Source organism: Cuculus canorus, chromosome 2 (assembly GCF_017976375.1).
Source record: "Cuculus canorus isolate bCucCan1 chromosome 2, bCucCan1.pri, whole genome shotgun sequence".
Taxonomy (NCBI): domain Eukaryota; kingdom Metazoa; phylum Chordata; class Aves; order Cuculiformes; family Cuculidae; genus Cuculus; species Cuculus canorus.
The window spans coordinates 140,415,610-140,436,447 of NC_071402.1; the positions used below are offsets into that span (position 1 = coordinate 140,415,610).

At 36.7% G+C, this 20,838-nt stretch overlaps 1 protein-coding gene across 1 annotated transcript in view; it reads left to right on the forward strand.

Annotated features, from left to right (window-relative positions):
• The window catches only part of PLXDC2 (plexin domain containing 2), a 262,550-nt gene extending 246,765 nt beyond the window's left edge, over positions 1 to 15,785 (forward strand). The window contains exons 13-14 of the mRNA XM_054058522.1: positions 1,694 to 1,854; positions 12,303 to 15,785. Of these exons, the coding sequence (XP_053914497.1) occupies positions 1,694 to 1,854; positions 12,303 to 12,419 (278 nt within the window). The 3' untranslated portion in view covers positions 12,420 to 15,785. The remainder of the gene's footprint in view (positions 1 to 1,693; positions 1,855 to 12,302) is intronic.
• Positions 15,786 to 20,838: the final 5,053 nt, after the last annotated feature.

Consider the following 20,838-nt stretch of genomic DNA (forward strand, 5'->3'; position numbering starts at 1 on the left):
GAATGATGCAAGTTTGTGAAGCCAGATGGCCAGTATTCTGCTGTTTCTTAAACTTAGAGCTTCTGAATCACTTTTTTGTCTGCAGTAGAGGGTAGAATAGCACTTCTGCTTTTATGCATGAGGATACTGAACAAACGTTGCTTATCATGTTTGTGCTCACTGTGATACTCCAGGTTGTCCAAAGCAGAAATCAAATCATAGCACAAGGAGTTCTACAGGTGTTGGCTAATTTATTGAGAGACTTTTTCCACAAAGGTTATGGTGCTGTTGAAAGAATTTCAGTCATGTATTTGGAAGCACTGCTGACAAGTTGCTTGTGTGACAGCCATACCTCTTTTCTCCTGACAGGTGCATACATAGCATGAGCCTCCTCTCGGTATCAGGTTTAGTAGGTGGATTTTCTTCTGTAATACTTTGGCATGATGACTTTTCCATTCAGACTAAGATTAGAATATTGCATTTAACATCCGTTACACTTTTGGCTGCCTGATTCAGTTGCACAGAGTAATTCAAAACCCCTCTCCAAAACCAATGAATCAGGCTTTCAGAATGTGTGTATTAGCTAGACCTCACAATGGTTGGTGACATGTCTCAACTTCAAGCTTGTCAAAGTTCAGCTCTGGCCCGGCCTGATGGGCAGCTAAACTCGAGCAGTTGTGTTCACAATACCTGCCTCCCCCGGGGAAAGGAAAATGAGAGAAAGACTTGTTGGAATCAAGAACCAAAACAGTTTTAATGAAACAATAATACTAAGAAGAATTAATAAATATATATATAAATATATGAAATTGCCCCCAGTCCTTGATGACTACGTCACCACTTATGCTGCAGATTGAAAAGGAAGGTCCATTAGTGGACTCAGCAGCATATGGGAGCTGGACTGAGGAACTGGATTCAGGAATGCACAGAGCAAAAAGACAGACAAGGTCTGTATTAGATGCCAGCCGTCAAAGAAGAGAGCTTTGACCCTCCTGATATCTCAGTTTTATACCAAGTATGATGTATATGGAATGGAATACTCTGTTGGTCAGGTTTGGGTCACCTGTCCTTTCCACTCCTCCCTGCAGGTGCAACCCTTTTCCCCCCTGTTTCATTTACAGTATTCCACCAACTTAAGGATGAACTTTGTCTCCTTAGGGACAGATGTAAGCAATGGCCTTTCTGCATACCAGTGCCCTGTGGCACTGAGACAAACACTTCTGGAGAGATAAACACTGTCTGGAAAACATGCAGTTAACTTTCAGAAAATGAAATAATGAGATGAGGTTTAGCTGAAAATTTAGAAAACTGATTCTACTTTAGCTTAAACCAGAACAAAGCTTTTTCTAAAAAATACAACATTCAGCATGCATTTTATTAGTACTTTTTGTCTGTAGACCAACTGCGATAGTTCTATGAGAAAATCAAAGCTAAATTCATTTTAAGGATAATTAGGAACTTCAGAATGGCCAGAATGCATTCAAAAGGAAGGATATTAATTTTATTTATTGAGTTAGAATTAGTAAAGTATTTGGAATTGTCTGATCATTAAGATTATGAGAGTATTCAGTTGTGGGAAAGAGACATCTACCATCTTTTTCTGGCTTAGGCTGTGGAATACGAGAAACATGTAACACAGAGAAAGCAAATGCTCAATTGAAATGCAATGGATAAGACATAAGTCACTGTGCTAATAAGTGTGCTGTTTGTGCAGCTTCCACTGATGACAGCGCAGCAGAGAAGAAAGGTGGAACGCTTCATGCCGGTTTAATTGTTGGAATTCTAGTCCTGGTCCTCATTGTGGCTGCAGCCATCCTTGTGACTGTCTATATGTATCATCATCCAACGTCAGCAGCAAGTCTCTTCTTTATAGAGGTAAGACAAAAGTAAAATTTTTGTCACTAGTCTTGTCACTGGGTTAGGAAGTTGGAGTCTCCAGAAGAGACCTTTCTTAACTTAATCTAGAAGGTATTCTTGTGTTCGTAGTGTAAGCCTTGAAGAAATGAATGTACCTCACCTTGCAGACGATGCTCTCTTGTTCTTAACATGTTTGTCACTCAGCTGCTTCTTTAACTGCTACTGCTATTGCTTTTCTTTTGTTTTGACACAGGACATATATCTAAAACATATGTCTCAGATACCTCTCTTTCCTATCCTTCACTGTCCTCACCGTAGCATTTTTTCCATTAGCTGTCCAGTAGCACTCGCATTTTGGTTTGGGACATAAATTTTTTTCAATTATTTTCATGTGGGGAAAAAAAATATTTCCATTCATTAATTCTCCAGAAGAGGTGAGTTAAAGTAGGATATTAGGTGGAAAAGTGCGCTAGCTGTCCCATACACTCATTTGTAGAAATCTTTTAACGCTTGCCCTCAGAGGGTGGGAAAGATTCTTTTCACCTAATTTTAATATCTAATTCTTGTATCATCTCCTTTTGCTCTTTTTGTTAGCGTAAAGACAAACAAACTATTTTAGACCATGATTCATCTGACCTATTTGAGATATGTCCTTTAGGTTTAGATAAATTACCATTTTTCTCCCTCAAATACAGATAGCTACTTCAGGTGCAGACATTCTACATTGCAGATGTTGACATTTAATCAGTTCATCTCCACTGTAGGTGACAGTACGAGAGAGGAACATTTTCCATACCTGTTTGATGCTACAGTAAACTGTGGATACCTACACCTGCTTATGTTTAGTTTCAATTCAGCAGTTTTCCTCTACTTTATGATAAGTATAGGGTTGTTAGACATGAAAGAAAACACTACTTTTTCATAACCCTACCTGAGATACTCCCTTACTTTTAAGAGCCTGAACATTTTCTATTGGACAATAGTGAAGATGCAGAACCAGTGAAAGCGCCACTAGGGACCTATCCAGGCATTGCTTAGGAAGATATAGATATTCATTCTTAGTGACAGCAGTGTGAATTGAAGTGAGATATCAATAGGAACAGAATGATTTATCTTTAAAATTATATTAAAAAAATATGGTGCTTAGATGCAATAGTAGTGACAGAAATCAAAATGAATTGTTTATTAGTATTCCAGGCTCAAGCGATGTAACCGTGTTAACCACTGGTGAACAGCACCCACGTAATAAAATCAATAGTTTTCTTTCATGTCTATGCAACATTTCAAGCCAGTTCTCTATTGATGCAGACAAACAAAACTTCACTGAAGTCCTTGTACAAAAGAGAAGGATTTTTCCCTTTTTCTCCATGCACAGATTGAATTACTTTCATTCTATTAAAAGCATCTTTTCTTATCTTTTAGGATGTGACTGAAAAGGCTAAGTAGATGGCAACATCATTTTTAAGAAGGACAGATAAATACCAAATTAAAGCGCATACTTATTTGTTTATTTTTGTTCTCAGTTTAGTAATGACATGTTAATTTATTTCATTCATTGATATCATACTCATCATGCAAACAGCGGTGCCTTAATCAGTTCTGTCAAACCCATTGTGCTGAATTTAATCTTTAGAAGGTATTAATCAATCTCTGCAGTCAAAGCTAAGACGTCTTTTCGCAAGCAATGTTGGCTTTTAGAAAAACTAGAAAAACATAACATTTTTGTTTAAAATAAAGAAGAAATAGTTGAATAAGGGCAGGAGAAATTAAATCAAAATCAAATCATTGCAAAGTATGGCATAAACTACATCCTTTTTTGGTTATTAGGAAAATTGTGATACTTGTGAAGAACAGCAATTTAGCAAGAATTGTGAAAAGTTCAAGCCATGAAAGGGTGGCCTTTCTCTATGGATGGTAAAACCACTGATGGACTGGTAAAATCACAAGTAGTGGAGACGGGTTGCTCTTTATTTCCAAACATTTCTGCAAATTCCAAAACTTAAAAGCTGTTGTTGATAGAAGCATAGAACAGAATAAGATGAGAATTAAAGAGTAGAATCTATTATTCCCGTGTTCATTTGATCTATAGGATGTAAGTGCCTCCAATACAGAGGAGAACATATCTTCTCAGACTTGCATTTTGAAAAGTACAAAAAATAATAAGGCATAACTGGTATAAATAGGTCACTGTTACAAAAGAACATTCCTTATTGTATTTGTGCAATTGAAAAATATTCAAGTAATATTTAAGTAAGCTGTTGCAGAGAACATGGTACCAAATATACCACAGCAGACAATCTGCATTATTTGTGGGAGACGAATGAGATGTGGATCTGACATTACCATTCTGGGGAAGAAGCTCAAGAGTGTTACCATGGGCTTGGTCATGAACCTAGAACAAATGCATAAATATTTCAGGAAATAATATTGGGTTATGTGAATTTCTCGATTAATAAAGCAAGTTGCACAGTTAAGGTGTGACAGATGGATAGGCAGCTCCCTCATGCAGCCATCTAAAAATTACTAGTACGCTGTAGTCTGTTATCAAGTTCTTCTAGACAAATCAAGATCTGCATCAGTTTATCATCAGTAATTAATATAAATCTAAGCCTGGACTAAATAGAGAATGGGAACCTGCCCTATTTATGTTTAATTTCAAAGAAGCATCATGTTGAAAGTAAACATAGCATTTGTTCAAAGCTGTAGCACAACTAATAGAGAAATTTCTTTTACAAGTAAGATTCTTGGATGCAGTCATGGTTTCTAGGTAAAGCATCACTTTTAGTCCGATTCTGTTAGGTTTTTTTAGGCTAAGGGCTACACATGAAAGTTTAAGTTGATTTGGTTTGTACTCATGACTGGTTACTGAATAAAGAAAAGCATAGTAAACCAATCCTGCATTTGAGGCTTTAAGTCTCCTTCTCCTTTGTCTTCTCTGCAGTTATCACCTAATATTCAGTTAACACCTCTCTCAGGATTTCACATAGATCATTTCAAATCTCACTCATGATGCTCTTCATATTTATCATGTCCCTTTTCTCAATGAGCTCCCCAGATAAGGATAAATACACACACACTTTGACTGCGCTGTTTGACTTTGCACTGATAAATGCCATCCCTTGTTACATCTCTGAGCACCATTAAATCATATCCTGAGTGTGTGTTAGTTGGTTCAAACAAGCAATACACAAAAGCCAAGAAAAACACCATTTATTCCAAAAGCAGCTATTGTTTTAGAACAGAATAACATTATTCTATGATTTTTACTTATCCCTAAAGTTTGAAGAAAGTGTTTTTTCTAGTCATTTTGTCCGTAGCTGTTGAGTACAGTGCATATGTGCTGTCCCACCCAGAACAAAACCAGCTATTTTGAACAAAAAACTTGAGAGGTCTTGCATGCCAATGATATTCAATTTGTCCATGACAGTGTATCATTTTACAAGAATGCCATACAAATAGTTCAATACACTTTAAAAAAAGAAAAATCCCTTTTGTTAAGTGAGTAAAAGATTCAAATCAAAATCCATGTTTTCCTGTTTCTTCCCGACCCACACTATTCAACATGTGTTTTATTGTTTAAGTTGGACTCTTTTCTGGTGACCTTAAGACAAAAGAACTATCAACCTTCAAATTTAAGGGAGTTCCAGTCAAAGTTCCAATGAATGCAGGCTCTTTTTGAACTTTTATTTATTCATGGTTATCCCTGTGGTATTCTCTCTCCTTTGAATTTGATTTTGTTGCCAATAGTTTCCCAATTTGAATCAAGTTATATGCTTACACTTACTTTGAGGAATCTTGTCTTTTGAGTATGCTCTAAGCTTACTTACACTGATTTCTGAAAAAGTAGCATCCATGTCCAATAGTGCTCTTCCTATCTTTTCCAATAAAGCAGAACCTTATGTGAGAAATCTAGCTATAACATGTATAGCTACATACTAGCTGTACCACCATTAAAAAGTAATTCATTTATTCACTAACCTATGTAGTATACTTGCATTCAGAAGTTGATGTTTGATGGCTAAGGAGCCAAACATGATGCCCTGATTGTAGGGGATTGCATGTCTGTGATGTAGAAAACAGCAAAAGTGATACAGATATGTGGAGCTGAGTGTAAGTAGGGGTAAAGAAATTTTAAGCTGAGTCAGGTGGATCTGTTGAAATTTCATCAAGTTGTGGGCCAAGTAGCAGTTTTAGTAGTATTTTGTATTTTACCTTTCCTCTCTTTTTCTCCTTGTTCTTTTTTTTCTCATATTTTTAACCTTTGTTGATTTGCATTTGTGTGTGAACCTTGGCATTGAGAGAAATTAATGTCCAGGGAACATTTAGCAAATTGAAAAGCAAGGCATAAGGCGGACTGTGTTTTATTCAGATGTCTTTTGCCTGTTTACACCCAGTTATTTGTGGACAGAAGGGCTGCATGTGACACAGTAAGTTTTCATGCATATGCTTTTTTTGTGGTTTTCTTACCTTTCTTATATGTTGGTCCAAAGTCCTTTTAATATTTGCAGCTTACTTCAGCTGTCGTCCCAGTGCTCTGCCTTTAGGGAACAAAGGCATCATGATCTGGCTGCAGCTGAGAAGACAGCAGAAGAGTTGCTGGCCAATATAAGGGCAGGGAGTAAGACTTTGCAATGTCTTTTCCCAGCTGGACACAACAATCTCATTGCCAAATGTGCTTATCTAAGATTGGACAACAGTAGAATAAAATTCTTCTGTAGCAGTTCTCTGCGGGTAGAGGATTTTAAGGAATCTAAACTAACATTGCAAATTGGGACCATCCTAACCTTGGGGAAAGAGCCTTTTCCTTGTATGCAGCTTGTAGGGACAAAACAAAGTGCAACATGTTAACACGTGGGCTCTGAAGTTTTAGGGATATCAGTGAAATCAGAGCCCATACATTTCATTGTAGCTATGTATGTCTTAATAGTACTTAACATGTTACACACTAAGGAGCAGTAGTGTGGTTGTATCTGGGTACAAGTTATCATTCTTTTGATTTAAAATTGCATTTTAAAAGTCATAGGCTTTGTCTTCCTGTTCCCACCCTCCCTGGGCGTTTTCCAAAGCTTTATTGAGCTGATTCAGCTGCTTAGAAACACGCATGTGCACTCACACACACATGCACATACCTATGTCTTTTTTCAGTTGTTTGTTTTACTTCATTTTGGATCTTTAAGCTGAATAATTTCACAAAAATATGTTTTTTCAAAGGGCCACACAGAGAGTTGAACTGGTGCTATGGAGCCAGGAGGTGACCCTGCAGAGAAAAAGAGCAAGGGAGGAATGAACAGCTGTGGATCTTCAGCAAATAAAATACTAGTCCATGATCGGAGCCTGGGGGTTGCACCTCAGCTCTTCCTAATTTAACTTGAATTATGTCTTTTCTAATAAAATAAGTAAGACTGGGACCGTTTTTTAGCACAGAGATCAGTCAGCAAGGAAGGGTCTGCATTCCTCTCATTTAACTCTGTCAGCCTCACAGTGAAATGATGACATGCAGACTATTAGCATGGGCTGAGGGTGATTCCTACATGATAAGCCATAGCTGGGGTAGTCTAAGAAAGCACTAATTGTTGGGTATTTTGCTCACAGTTGAACAGTATAATGCATAGTGTTACAGTATATAGAAACATTCACTAGCATGCAGGTATAGCAGGAGATTTTCTTCAGATATTAACCTGCTTATCCCTTATTTGCTTAGAGGAAGGAAACAGAAGGAGAAAATGGTCAAAAAAAAAGCCAGACAGTTCTTGCTGTTTTATTGCTCAGGGAATTAATGGGCATTTCTGGTTCACTGTTATACATCTCTGCTCATAGCAGCACTTCATAAATGAGACCCAGAATTTAACAGCCAGTCCTGTTCTCCACACACCATTTCCAGGTTTCTGCATTAATATCACAGATGCAGTGAATGCTTTCAAACAAATGTGGAGTAAAAAGGAGACAGATGATAAAAGAAGGAAGGAATGTTTAAAAAAGAATCATATCCTCAGCTGGCTTAGACAGGAGATGAAGCTCACACAGCTCTGCTGATTTCTTCTGGGATTTGGCTCATTGTTTTTATTATAGATACTCATTTTACAGGGGATTATACTTTTAGTTTGAAAAAGGCTTGACATAGTAATCAATTGGTTTTGTCCAGAAGTTTGAGCTGAATTGTTTTTCATGAAGATGATGATTTAAAAGAAGAGAACAAGTATCATTCTTCTCTTCTTTCAATGTCATGCAGTGTCCTGGCATTTGGGGTATTGTCATTGATCTGGCTGTCATTGCCTTGTACTGATAGCAAAGTTATTTTTCCAGAGCTTATCCAGCTCAGCAGGAACCAGCAACTCAACAAGAGAAACCTACATTGGCCACAGGGGAGAAGCACTAAAATAAATAATCAACACTGACAATAAAAGTCAAAGGTGGGGAGGAAGTAGGCATTCTGTTTCTTGTCCATCAGCAGCCAGCCATTCAGATGAATCTAAGACTGCAGAAACATCGTTATAACAAAAAGTCTTTTAAATCACAATGAGAAACTTTAAACAAGCACTTCTATCAAAGAGAAAAATAAATGAAGTCATTAAATGATCCCATTGAATTTTAAGTCTGAAGCAGTCCTTGTTTCAGAACAGTTTCTTCAAAATATTCAATTAACGTGTCAGGCAATTGATCTTTCTTATTTCTGGAAATACATATCAGAAGTACAATTTCAGATATGTGAAGCTTCATCCCTTTCTGACTGTAATTTGCCAAGTAAATTAGGTGGTTCTAGAAGAGAATAAAGACTGATGCACAAATTAGAACTGCCTAAACAATATTTCAGATAATTTTTAGCACATAAACACATGCTACGGGCAAGATAATTGCTGACAGAAAGTTCTTTCCTTGTCAGGAGAAAGTAGAAGGCCTAGATACCCAGACAGATTAACAGTGGACTAGTGTACTTAGACTAATGGGTCTTGATTGTATCAAGTTAATGTATGGTCATTTAGTATTAGACTGTACTATAGTTTTTTCCCCTTTTCTTAACCATTTGGTTAAGTCATTGCAAGATTTTTTCTGGAGTTTTGACAACTGATCCAGAATTTGGATAGCTCTGTAATTACATATTTCTGGTTAAGAGAGTTAAGTAGAACTTGTTGGCAAAGTGTAGTTTAAAAATACTGCTTTTGAGTAGATTTAAATTCATTATGTCCTTTAATTAGACAAAGATGTTGATATCAATGGAGATGTAAGACACAGCCTTCAGAATAAACATTGAAACAGTCCTCTGAAAGTCTGAACGATTTGAAATATGGGAAAATGATAGAGAAGACAAAGTTACATCAGAGCATTCAGCCTAAAAATTATTCAATAACTTCAGATTTTGTGTGGGAAATCAAGTTTGCTAAAGAACTTTGGAGAGTCTTTCAAAACTTTGAAAGGTTTACTTTCACATTCTCATTCGAGTATTTATCCTCATGTAAACTCAGTTTGGAAAGAGAATGTGTGTGCGCCTTGGTGAAATCCAGTGTTGAAGTTTACCTCTGAATAGTAGTGAAGAGTTGATCTGTGCACAAGCACTCTGGGATTTTGTGCTGGTTGAAATATACAAAGGAACATTTGATAATCTTTTAGAAAATTTTTCCTATCTCCAATAGCAACTAATTTTTTTTTAATTGGTAGCATAAGTTATTCTTCTGCATCCTGTTCATGTGCAGCCAAAAGTGCTTTTCCCTCCTTCTATTTGTTTAAAATAATGAACCCAAGGAAACGTCAGTCCCATGAAAAAGCCCTAGGCCTGTTTTCATGCTGTTTAGTATCTGAAAGGAAGCAGCAGGGTTATAGCTCTCCAACCACAGCTCAGAGGATTTCCTCCAAGAGTTCTAATTCCAGAGGAGGAATCATATTTTTTTCAGTTAAATCAGATCACAAATTAAGGAATCAGTTAAAATACCCGGCTTACTTTCTCCTTGTTTTGCTTGGGTTGGGTTTGACATTTGGGTTTTTTATGTGTTTGGTTGGTTAGTGTTTATTGAAAGCTAGGGATTTTCGTATCTTATTATTATTCTGCTTCACAGAGAATAAAGGAAAATACGTTAGTTATTTCCTGAGCTGCTTCAGTTACTCTAGGAGATTTATATCTCTCCATCTTAATTAAGTTACTTTTAGTTTTATGAATTAAAACTGTAATATCTCTACAAATTTTCGTGGGGTCAGTACACAAGTCAATGAATTGATAGCCTGTTAGTGGTCTTTTTTAAGACTGGCAACCACTTACATTACACACATGCACACAAAGAAATTGAAATTAAATATCCGATCACTAGAAATGAAAAGTCTCACATCGAGCGTGAAGAGAAACCACAGAAAGCTGTAATTTAATAGAAATTACCTTCAAAACTATTAATTTCTGGAACAACAGCTGATGTTTATGTTGTATGGCATTGTTTCATTAGAACTGATACACATCTGTTCCATACTTCATCATAAGGAAAGGCCAATTAAATAGAGTAGCCCAAAATGGTAGACTTAATTTCTAACAGCAACATGGCAAGGAAGTAGTAACTAATCATAGACTTGTCTTAAAATGAGATCAGAGAGCAACTTAAGGATGAGCTGAGTTTTAATCTGTTATATACAGCTATTTGAGACTGTTTCTAATTGTTTTTTCCTATTTGTTTTCCAGTGCTTTTTCATGTTCTCTTTTCATTAGAGACCTCTCACTCAAATTCTTTTCTCATTTATACGAGTAGAAATCTGGAATAAGTCCTTTGCATTTAATTGAATTATTCTTTATTTACTTTAGTGAGTCTGAGAAGAGAATATGACCCTTTTTCTTTAGTGGTAACCAAACTATCCTTCTTAATTTTGAAACCAAGCTGAATCAAGCTTACGTAGAATAAATGTCTCCAAAGTTTGAACAGACTAAGTTTTCTTATTAGGAAAAGACAACCATTAAATGGGACAGTGTTCTGCCTTCTGACTTTGTAGGAAGATGCTACATTGAAAGGCCTGGGATTTTAAATTACCTGCCAAACAGAATTTAACTCTGAATTCCTCAAAACCTGATTCTGCAGTAGAAGAAATAGGAACTGTTTGCTTTTATATTGTGTCTTCCTAACAGTGAGCACTGAGGAAGACTTTCTTCTGTACTTGCAGGCAGCAGTGGTCCCCCAAGAATACTCATGCTGCTGCTGCGCAACAGCACCATGAGTCCCAGCATAGTGTCATGACTGTTTCTGTTCTGTTGTGCGGTCCCCAACACCACCCTTCAGCAACATGAGATATTCTTTGTGATTGAAAGGCAATCAAAATAGGGTATTATGGGACAGAAAACCAAATGCATTGTTTATTTTCAGAAGAAAGATCATAAAGTAAAATTGTTTAGATTTTGAACTGTCCATGAAAATATAGGCTGTAACTTATCTTCATTGTTTCTCCTCTCATTTTTCTGCAATGTTTCTGTACAGGTTGCTTTATCTTCTAGCCCTTCTTCCAGGCAGATTGTAACTATTATTGGGAAAGAAAAGAAATATGTATCAGAGTATTTGGTAGATGAAATTTGCGACAGGCAATAATCATTTTGTGAGAGCTTTTTCTGCTAACTGATTTTAAGAAGGACTTTCCCTATTTTCCTGAAAACTATTCCCTTTGATAGAATCTCAGCTTGGTCACCCACAGTCTGATCCTTTCCAGACATTAATTAGTTTAAAATATGAGATTTTTAAAGCACTTTGCCTTCTCAGAGGTTTCATAATCATACAGGGAGTGTTTTATCTGCTCTAGAAAAGATCCATTTCTTTTCTCTGTTTATTAGCTGGTTTTAAATCAGGCACCAAAATTCCTAATGAAAATTGGTGGGGACTTCTTAAGACTCTTCTACCCAAAGGTCATAAGAGTTTAAAAAAAAAGGTTACTTCCGTTTGAACCACCAAAGTAAACTACTCAAGTAGAAATTATGGCACTTGAAATAATCATTATTTTGACAGTCCTGCATAAGCCTGCCAGATTTCTTCCCTAAATAATTTTTTGAAGTATAGTTTCTATCACACATTCCCCCATGGAGTATAATATGCTAGATAATTCCTTTGCAAAACTAGGAAGGAAGGGCAGTTGATGGCTCTTTTCAGGGTGTGGTGGATCAATAGGTCTTTATATGACAAAATTCACAGATCCGCTGATCAACAGATTTAAACTGGAGCTAGTTCACCCTCTTCGTTGCTAGGACTAGTGGTAATTATTTAGGTCTTTGAGAACAGCCATTACTCACAAATTTGGAAAGAGAGATTAATTCCTCTGACTTTTCCGGCTGCTGAACTGTGCTTCTCCATCCCGGCAACAGCTACACAGAGTGGTGTTTTGTTTAGATTTTTTTATCTCAAACTAAAATGTATGAGATAATAGAATTACAGGCCATTGTTAAAGTTTTGTATTAATAATTTATTCTTGTACCTTTCGTATTCTGAAAGTTTGTTTTCTTGTTGTTGCTGTTACAGCGACGTCCAAGCAGATGGCCGGCAATGAAATTCAGAAGAGGATCTGGACATCCTGCCTATGCTGAAGTGGAACCAGTTGGAGAAAAAGAAGGGTTCATCGTGTCAGAGCAGTGCTAAAGTTCCTAGGACAGAACATTAGTACTGGCTTACGGGTGTAAGACATTTACTTTGCCTCTCTTTAAAGAAAAGGAACCCTAAGCTGCTGTAGCCTGATAGAAGATTTTGGATAAGCTTTGTCCAAGAAGAAAAACTATCAAAGATACCAGATTACCCCTGCACAGTAGTTTTTGTTAATGGACTGAGACACAATGATTCATGCAGAACACTTGTCAGTGGACATCTATGGTATCAGAACTATGGCAGAAGTGCCATTTTTTTGGTTTTAGGTATGGGGATGCACAGTAATCGAAAATATAATAAAGCTTTGGTGCACAAGGCTATTTCCCTTTGGTTCAAGTGTTCTTCTCTGGTATTTCAAAGAGTGAATGAGAAATCTGTACTCTTTCAGTGCAAAGAGCGCTGAACAGTGTTCACAGATGTTTGAGAAAAACATCTCAAAACAAGTAAAGAAGAAAAAAAGAAATTTTCCGATACTTCTATAAGTGGATGTGAAATGCACTCACTTTTCAATTCTTAACTAACCTTCCTACCTAACCGAGTGAGTCACAATATGTATGCTTTCCGGAACACGTACAATGTTTCTTGACATTGCTGATTTCTGTCCTTTTAAACAACTCATGATACACAAATGGTAAGAAATGAAGATAAAAGAGAATTTTTACAATGGTGAAAATATTTAACTTTATTTCAAGGGATTTCACAATGGAATTGGGCTGATTTTCAGTTTCAGTGTTCACTATAAATCAATTATCAGGTTTGTTTCAACAGATATCTTTAATTTATGAACAGTAGGCTGAAGTAAAGGCAACAGATCCTTTTAGCTGTCAGAGACCTTATGGACTATTTCTTAGGCAATGTGATATGAAAAATAAGATTTAAACCAATGGGTTTCTATCCTCTGCCATTTCATTGTGAGTTCTTACTGAGAAGCACCACAGACTTCAATGCACCCGTTCTAGAGATTCAGATACAAGTGTTATTGAACCCTGCTGATTCATACAGTGATTTTGTTTAATGCACATACTAGTTGCATAAATATATATATAAATATATTTTTTTTTATAGCTAACACAAGGCGGGCTCTTGTGACTGTTAAGACTGCATTTTTGTCATCCAGACAAAGGAAATGGGTTGCATTACTGCATATTTCCACTGAGTTGTAAAATAATCCTTAATATTAGAATATTTTTATGTTGTGTAGGGAAGGTGGTTCATGTAGTTGCAGTGCCATAACCTTTCTACCTATTGGAACCACTCTTTCTTTAATATTGACCCTTTCCCTCCCTTTACAGGGAAAGACAAGACTATAAATTTACACCATCAAAAACAGTTACTGCTTTCATGGAAGGGGTTAATGTGCAGTGAAACCTAGATCTTCCATGTGGAGTGTGAACTTAAATACTTTGATGATCTGGGCCTGAACTATTGAAATATTAAATTCAGGTATCATATTTACATTTCATTATTGTCATTAGCTATCAAAATTTTTACATACTGTACAAGGCACTTGAATCATTTTACAATGAGATATAAAACATTTGCAGTTTCCAATCTCAAGCATTTTAAAAAAAATGTAGATACCACCTTAACAGTACAGTTATTCACATTTCTTGTTGATGCTTGTATGGTTTAAAATTCATTACTTAATGCTGTTTTAAAAGAAAAAGCAAATGCAATTTCTACTAGTTATTTTGTTCAGTAAATAATACAATACTGTATTTTCTGTATTCTTTTATTTTGTGTAACACACCTCTGTTTTAATTCATCTAGCATAAGACTGAAATTGTTCAAGACCTAACTGGTATTAACCTGAAGTTACTAACAAACACATTGTCTTGAAGCCTTGTGAAAAGCCTGTGGCGCGCATTCATTTTAATTTGTGTGGGTTTGCTGAGCCCTGTTTCTAATAGGCTGGGATTAAATTGCAGGCTATTAATTCCAATAGCAATAACCATATGTATGCACATATATATCTGGTGACATTCACTTTTACTAAATAAAAAGGTATCAGTGCACATCATTTAGACATGTATTTGGTGTGCAGTACTTAGAAGTAGTTTTTCTAGGAACTTTGGAAGCGATCAACTAGAGTTCATTGGCCAAATGAAGCAATTGTGCAGAGCTTCCAATTCAAGCATGCTGGAATCATGTTTGAAATAATTTTTATTTCAGAGCATATATTGGCAAATTATACTAAAAAATTTACATAAATCCGCACAGTACTGCAATAATCAGAGAATCATAGAATTATAGAATCATGGAATGGTTTGGCTTGGAAGAGACCTTAAAGATCATCTAGTTCCAACCAATAAGTTCAAGGGATATTTCATATAAGTAAGGAAGATTTATGTTGTTATGGTTTTACAGGTCTGCACTTTGGCCGATTCACTCACATTTTTGTCCATGTATATAATACACGTCATGGAATGGAGCTGACAGAATATTTGTAACATGATTAGACAGACAAGTCAATAATTTTTAAATCCAGTATTTTGATTACTTTTATTTTAAGGCCCTCTTGCACAGCTGAAGGATGTTTGTTAGTATTTGCAAACTAACTTGAATTTCATACTCCTTTGTAAAATAATAGCAAGGGTTTTTTTCACTATTTGCTCACCTTTCAATTTGGTGGCAGATTTCACTGGTCTGTGGGGAGCATCATAGTATACTTCTTTTGATTTTTTGCCATGATGTTATATGCTATGGATCATAACATGATGAGTTGCTGGGTTTATTTAATAAGACTGATAGGCATATGCTTATGTCTGATAAGAACTGGTATCCGAAGAGAAAACCTCCTGCATACTAATGGATGCATAGTGTCTCATTGGTGTCTGCTTTGATATATTCTGTTTTATGTTCTATTTATCCCAGTAGGCAAAAGTTAATTAAGTAATATGTTGCTGTTTTGTAATTCCATCTGGTTTTCTAGTTTTTTAATAACTAAAATTGCCACATTAAAAAATTATACAAATATTAATCCATAGGTGTGATGAAATATTGAAATTAACTGAGAATCCTATTCTTATTATTTTATAAAGCACCAGGTTAATTGATCCAAACTGAAAAACTGTCGTATAAACCCCTCCCAGAGATCCAGCTGAAGTGTTATTCAATAATTTATAAGGAAATTTCCATCCAGGTCTCTGAAACAGTGGCTTCACTAGCATTCCCTCTGGTCCTTCATTTGAAAGTAATGCAGAATATTTCATTTGTTTAAATGCTTACTTCATTTGTTTAAATGCTTACTTACAGAGTCATTTATTCTAACAGCTTTTTTAATTCAAATTTTCCTGTAAATTTGTGTATCTAATGCATGTAATGATTGCAAGATCTCCCAAAATTATAATTTATTATTTTCTATTTTAGTGTTAAACATTCCGTAACACCTAAAACTCTTAGTGCTATGCTTCAGCTTATCCTATTTGACAGGAAAGAAAGAGGGAAATTTGAGCTACAAGAACTCAAAGCCTCAGTAAAATCAAACAGTTAAGTCAGGTACATGTATCACACTGAAAGAGATCACTGAAAAACGACCCTTACATTTGCAAAATTTTATCCAGACATTAAGAAATTCTGAGCTACAATAGAACTGGAATTGTAATTTCACTCTCATGTGTGTACATATAATGTTACAGTCTTATTTAATTTCCTGTTATGTTTCTCAGTGCACCCTATGATGCATTGGATGTGGAGAAGGCAGGCAGTTCATAGGAAGCAACTATTCCATATTTTTCTCCTGATTGCTCAAATTTTGTTGCACTTCATTACATACTGTCCAAATCCTGTTCCTAAGACCCTTTTATTTTCATGGACTTTTCTCCTGGCCCATCATCATTATACTTGAGGGATACACACACCTGATTTATTTGTGTTCTGAGCATTCCTGTGAAGGGGGACAACTTCCCAGAGAAGGCCAATGTAAAATTGTTCTTCCTTTCCTCATAACTGCCTTCCTCATTCTCAACAGGTTCTGCTGCAGATGACATAGGTGTCTTGTAAGTAACAATATCCTTCATTATGCCACTGTAATTTGCCTTCAGATCATTCTACAAATAATGTATGTGACAGAATTCTGTGAAAAAACATAATACATCACTATATTTTGAAAAAATGTGGAGGCCAAATTAAATTTTCACAGGCTAAACAGAATATTTGACTTTGCAAACTTCACCATTTTTCCTTGGTCAAAAGAGCTGAAATCATAAAACTCACTAAAGAAATATCTGAACCAGCCAAATAGTTGAATCAATAATTTGCCATCCAAATGTGGACAGCAATGGAAAAAGGAAGTGGTGAGTCAGTTTGCCAGTGGACAAGGAAGAGATATTCTTTACGGAAGAGTAATAAGGCTTCTAAAGAAAACATGAGAATATTTCTATATTCTATTAGAACACATCTAGGATAAGTAAAAGAAACTAAATTACAACATCCGTCTCTTTTGTTTGTAGAGAATCTCTAAACAAGACTCTGCAAGCAGTTGACGTGAGCAGACAGTATTTCACATAGTAGGTGGGTGAATAGAGCAGATTACCCCATGTCCTTCATGTTCCAGCTCACAGAACATCAAAGGAAAATTTGACTTTGAGTGCATACAGTGGCTGAAGCAATGGCTATGCTGTTATTTTCTGACATTAGCAAGGAAGCTTTGTATAGAGACAAGATTTGGCACCCACCTAGATGGTATCTCAGCTGCACAAAATCATAGTGCCTACAGTCATAGTATTAGCCATTAGGAGAAGAACTGGAAGACTAAACAAATTCAGCTCAGATCAACATTTTTGCTCTTGGGGGATTTATTGCTTCCAGTGAGGTGAAAAAAATTGCAGCAAGCACTATTGTGCAGAGTAAGATCATTGGAATCCTTATACATGTGTGCCTTCTTGCAGAGAACTACTTGAAGCCTGAAGCCTAACGAAGTCCAGAATTAAGTGCTACTGAGTGATACTGTAGCATGCACCCTAATTCTCAACTTCTAGAGAGATTTCAGGAACTGACACCCACTACAACTTTTATTTACGGATGTAATGGTAAGTTAGGCTTGGATGTTGATTTTTAAGATTGGATTTTTTTTAGTATATAGGAGCAGATGGGGAAAATGCAGGAAGGAAGGGGAGGAGTATCAGTATTGCCAGATGTTCAAGAGGCAGGACAGAAAACTTTATGTAGAGCCTTGAGAGCAGCAGCACCACGTGCTAGTGGCACTGAGTGAAAACGCGAGGTCTTCCTTCATTTACAGCTCCATCACTGAAAAATCAGAAACATCACCAGAACCATTAACATCTGTCTAAATCTGCAGGAATCCATATTTCACCCCAAGAAGGGTTTATGTCACTCCTGAGGGTAAAAAGCCTGAACTACAGACAGCATTTTGAGGTGGAATAGTGTGCCAGTAGTAGTCTACCAGAAGCCAAATATGATAAACCAGGATGCAGCTTACATAAATAAAGCTGGAAGGGACAAACGAGATTAATTTTATCCAGAGCAGACAAAATCTTTAAGCTGGAGCACTGAAAAAATCTGTGGGCTGATTCACCTTGATTTAGACAATATATTACAATATATTCTTAAAGATAGTCTTTAAGTATCAGTTTATTATCAAATCTTAGAGAGTTTCTTGACTTTTTATGGAGATGAAAACAGTTGAGGATGCAAAGTGGAATAAGGTATTTTTCTGATGGGAAGAAAGTCTCGTTTCCTGACACAGTTCTCTCCTAATTTAAGTAGTTGTTCCCCTGTGCATTGCTCATTTCAGAGAGCCTCACACTGACTCCAGGGTCTTTCTCAGGACAGGTTTCACACTTTGAACTCAATTCTCTTGCAAGATTTTTCATTAGATTCAAAAGATTTTTCAATATGTGTCTGATGTCACTCCATATTCTCACTGCTTTCCTTTTTTGCACTCATCTAAAACCTGAATTACATGCTCAAATGACTGCTTCCAATGTCACTCAATATAAGCCTCAATCTGAAGAAATCTCCGCTTGATTTTTCTTCTGTATGTGGTTTCTGATTAATACAACTATCTGAAGATAGATTTTCCTGTTATTGCCTGAATTCTGTCCGCAGAAGTTAGAAAGCTAAATTCTGAATCTCTTGGGAACTTTTTATTTAGACACCTTGTTTAAACTACAAGTGTCTTCAGTGAACAATTTGTCCCAGATAATTTTTTTAAAGCAGCAAAGGGTTCTAAAAGCAGGGCTCAAGACATTACTCATAGTTATATCCATTTAACTAAGCAGATAGTTTTGCCCAATTAATTAGTACAGATGCCTTTTGTCTCCGTAGTCTCTCTGGGAGGATAACGTTGAGGGATGTTAATTAAACTCTTCCTTTGCAGTTTGCATTATTTCCTTTGGCGTAGCTCTTCATCAGAAAAACAAACAAACAAACAAACAAAAATGCCATTTTATTAATTGCTTATGTTAGTTTGAAGGATACTTACTTTATTCACTGCTTGGATGGCACAATGGTTCATCAGACACCTAGAAGCTGTCAGTAATAAATAGCACTTGTGTCTGACTAACTTCATTGTGTCTGATGTTTTTGTTACTAGATCATTTTTTTTCAGTCTCAATAAGTCATTAAATTTTGTTTTGGGAGGTAGCAAACAGTACTGTATTCTGATTGTCACATGTGACTACACATCAGCAATGGTGTCTTTTATCTAAGCTTTTCAGCTTAGAGTGTTTCAGCTCTGCCTTTCCTACAGGGACACCAGGATCATGCCACAACCACACATTCCTGTTTTAGTGACAAAATACAGCTTTCCAAAGGAAGAAAATGGTGTGCCTTCCATGGACATGTGCATATTTTCATGATGACCTGTTTCCGGTAGGAATTCTGTTCCTAGAGAGGTGATTCTGGTGGTCCACGGTATAAACAGAATGCACCTGAAAATAACTAACTCTGTAAAACATAAACGATGTGCAGCTGCGTTGTCACTGGGTGAAATCACCTCCAGTGCTCACCTGTGCCGCAGCCCCTCTCTAATGTGGGCTGTGGTCCGGGAGGAGGGCAGGGTGACATGCTTGGAAGACTGCAGGTATCATTCCTGCCCAGAGAGTAAAGAGGCAGTGGACACCCTGCCAAGATTTCTACTTTCAAGAAAAAGAGTATTACCTTGTCCTACCCCTGGCTTGTCAGCTCCGAGCATGAGCAAAGGGTGTCCTCAGCAGCCTCACGAGCTAAACACGTGAGTTTTAGCTCACGTGAGATGTGGAGCATGAGCACAGACTTGTTTCTGCACGGGGCAGTACCCTGCAGCCATGCACAAGCATGCTTTCACCCCCTCACACTCACCCACTACTACTGCCTAGTGTCAACAACGCATTAGTGGGTAGTGAACAATATGGATAATACAAAAACAGGAGTACTCTGTTATCATAAAAGATGACACAAAGTCATTTCACTCTATCTCACTCTCCATCTCCCACAATGACAATATGTATCCTGCTGTGAGGACCTGACAGATCTCCTCCCAGTACTTTGTTCTCCCCAAGGTGTGGGTGAGCATCTCAGTGAAAGGCGGCCAGCACTCACGGCTTGACTGGGCCTGTGGGCTGCTGCCTAGTAGGATCGAGGCATGACAAGGAGTCTGGTGGGAGCTGACAATCAATCTTTTCTAAAAGATCTAACATCTAAAATTTTAGCTAAGGATGTAAATTTTCTTTAATGATGTTACTTTAGTATGTAAATACCAAATACACCCTTGCCTTGTATGTCATGCAATTTTTCATCAACCTCATCCTCAGGTATCCAGTTCACCAAAATATAGATTTAGGTATAAGTTTGCTTAGGAACATTGGCTTGGGAATTTAATTCCTGGAACTGACGTGGAAGTGCTGTGCATCACTGTATGCTCTTTCCGAACTTGATAGGTACCTTAGGAGTGAGGACATGTAAAGTACTACTGCAGGATGCTGAGATATCAGTGATGAGCATCACAAGGAAAAAAGTACACACAGATACATACACACACATACAAAGAAAAGACAAACTCTTCTCTCTGCTTCGCAACAGGAAATCCTGAGCAAGACACTAATGAAATCAGAACCCTTCACTTCAGAAGCAATGAAGTGCTGTGTGGGGTCTAGTCTAGCCACCATCTATTCTAATGATTTAGCACATTCACCTTGCACTTTGGGAATTAAATAATATGTGGAACTTTTATTTTTCTAGTCTGTGTCTTCTCTTCAGTCACTACCTACTGCAGATTGGAAATATATCTGTTTTTCTTCTTCTAAGATGGTGTATAGACAAAACTGAGGTTTATAGACAGAGTTGTTTTCGTAAGTTTAATCAGCTGTCACTCTATTGAATAAGCAATGATACTTTGAGAGGGACTCTGAGCCCTATAATTTTGCTCCTTTTTTCTCTCTGCAGTGGATACTAATAGTTGTACAGCAAGTAGAGA